Source organism: Notolepis coatsorum, assembly GCF_963971535.1.
Source record: "Notolepis coatsorum genome assembly, chromosome: 11".
Taxonomy (NCBI): Eukaryota; Metazoa; Chordata; class Actinopteri; order Aulopiformes; family Paralepididae; genus Notolepis; species Notolepis coatsorum.
In genome coordinates, this window is record NC_140175.1 from 16835021 (window position 1) to 16837520 (window position 2500).

Below are 2500 nucleotides of genomic sequence, written 5' to 3' on the forward strand. Positions count from 1 at the left end.
GGGGCTCGGATGATCCAGCCTGCATGCAGCCTGTCTAAGAGGCAAACACGTCAGTGCGGGAGACACATGCTGAGAGAAGAAACACTCTGTTTCTCTCTCTCGCTTCCTCTCCCCCCCCTTCTCCCCGTGCTTTTTCTATCACTATTCCCATCTATCTCCTCCTCCTCTCTACCCCTTGCTGTCTTGCTCTCTCTCTTTCTCTCTCCCTCTCTCTCTCTCTCTCTCTCTCGCTCTCTCGCTTTCCCTTCCCCTCCTCCCCCTTCTCCCCGTGCTCTTTCTATCACTATTTCCATCTGTCTTGCTCTCTCTCTCTCTCTCCCTCTCTCTCTCCCCTCTCTCCTCTCTCTCTCTCTCTCTCTGTCTAAATGAAGGGGCTGCCAGGCTGGGTTACCGGCAGACCTGAAGCAGCCGTCGTGTTGACTGAGGCTCTTCCTCTCTGCCTCTGGAGCTGCTGGAGCCAGAGAGCGGCGGTTGGCTCCGGCTGCTGCCCACAGAGAGAGGCTCTTTCCTGCATGGTGTCTCGCGGCGATGTGTCTCAATGTCCTTCAGATCCTTTTGCCATCATGGGAGATTTCCAAGAATCCCAAATAAGACATGATGTTCATGGCGACTTTATGAGATATTCTATATGGCAGCACGGGCGTAGTGTTGGTTTCAACATTGAGGGGGGAGGTTACTTTAAAGCGGGGGTGTGGGGGGGGGGGGGGGGGGGGGGGGTCAGGGGGAGATTTTGAGCGTCAAATACTTCTTCTCTGTGATTTTATGCACCAATTTGTGCCTTTTCTGCATCAATTTTAAAATGCAACAAAAATGCAAGTGATAATAACAATAATGTCAGTGATAGAAGGGAACTCATTTTGTGCAAAGATGGAAAGCTTTTCAATGTTCATAAGGCAGAATTGTTACAATAGCCGATAATCCATTTTCCCAATGAGAAATCCCTATACGGGTGGACCTCGCGGGCGGTCCTAAATTAACCATGCACCCAGCCGCTCCAGAGCTTAGACCTCTACACTACCCAGCTGCTCCAGAGCTTAGACCTCTACACTACCCAGCTGCTCCAGAGCTTAGACCTCTACACTACCCAGCTGCTCCAGAGCTTAGACCTCTACACTACCCAGCCGCACCAGAGCTTAGACCTCTACACTACCCAGCCGCTCCAGAGCTTAGACCTCTACACTACCCAGCTGCTCCAGAGCTTAGACCTCTACACTACCCAGCTGCTCCAGAGCTTAGACCCTCTACACTACCCAGCTGCTCCAGAGCTTAGACCTCTACACTACCCAGCCGCTCCAGAGCTTAGATAGACCTGTACACTACCCATACTATCCCACAAGGTCACAGAGTTTTGGAGATGAGTCTGGAGGCATTCTCACATGGGCATTGCCCGTCATCCAGGTGGGAGAGAGGGCGGAATGTATAGCGCCCAAAGGAGAGCGGCGTCCTCCGCGCTTCTGTTCTCATGGCAGGTAAAATCGGGTGTTCATCCAGCGATGGTGACGGATACGGAGGAGCGGTGGACGGCAGGTGGCTGAAAGGAGGGGTGTCAGTTAGCCCGGCGCTGTCCCCTTGGGGCATGGAGCACTCGGCCCACGAAAGAGCCTCGGTTGACGTCCAGTGGAAATCAAGTGGGGGCCATGTTTGTTGAGGGCAGGTCAAAGCTTTTGACTGTTTAGGGAAGTGATTCATGTTCATCCGTGATGGAATCTGGCAGCGGTGCTCCAGCGCTCAGGCTGCCCGCTCTAACCTGGCTTCCCCCCTTAGGGACTTCAACTTTACTGCCACAATCTGCTCAAGAGCACGAGGGCATGTAGGGTGACATGTGCATCGCTGCGCGCGCACACACACGCACACACACACACAACACACACACACACACACACACACACACACACACACGCACACACACACACACACACACGGTTATACAAACAGAGGCAGGATGCTGCACAGGCACTAAGAACACTGTCACACTCACTCACACACCTTTCAGTGCATGAAGATGTGAAGATATACACAGACATGAACAACACACACACACACACACACACACGCACACACACACACACAGCACACACACACACACACACACACACACAAGGGTGTCGGTTTGGTTTCAACATGGCGGGTGGGGGGGGGGTCATAATTTTATTATGATTATGAGAGGCGCGTCTGCAAGGTTGAGACTGGTACGGTCCTGTAGGGGTGTCTGTCTGATGGTACGGTCCTGTAGGGGAGTGTCTGAAATGGTTGGTTAATAGTTACAGGTGGGATATCTAAATGTTTTGACCCACTGTTTTTATTTTTTTTAATTACCTCTTTTGGGGAGGGGGTCGTCTTTCATATTTGCTATCTTTTTTGAGCGGGACAAATGTACTTCTATAGGCCTATGCACTCTCTCTCTCTCTCTCTCTCTCTCTCTCTCTCTCTCTCTCTCTCTCTCTCTCTCTCTCTCTCTCTCTCTCTCTCTCTCTCCCTATTTCTCTCTATAGCTCTTCCA

At 51.8% G+C, this 2500-nt stretch overlaps 1 protein-coding gene across 1 annotated transcript in view; it reads right to left on the bottom strand.

Moving 5' to 3' along the window:
- lamc3 (laminin, gamma 3) overlaps positions 1 to 2500 on the bottom strand; it is a 183066-nt gene that overhangs the window by 118796 nt on the left and 61770 nt on the right. The window contains 2 exon segments of the mRNA XM_084324803.1: positions 392 to 552; positions 1748 to 1788. Of these exon segments, the coding sequence (XP_084180929.1) occupies positions 392 to 552; positions 1748 to 1788 (202 nt within the window).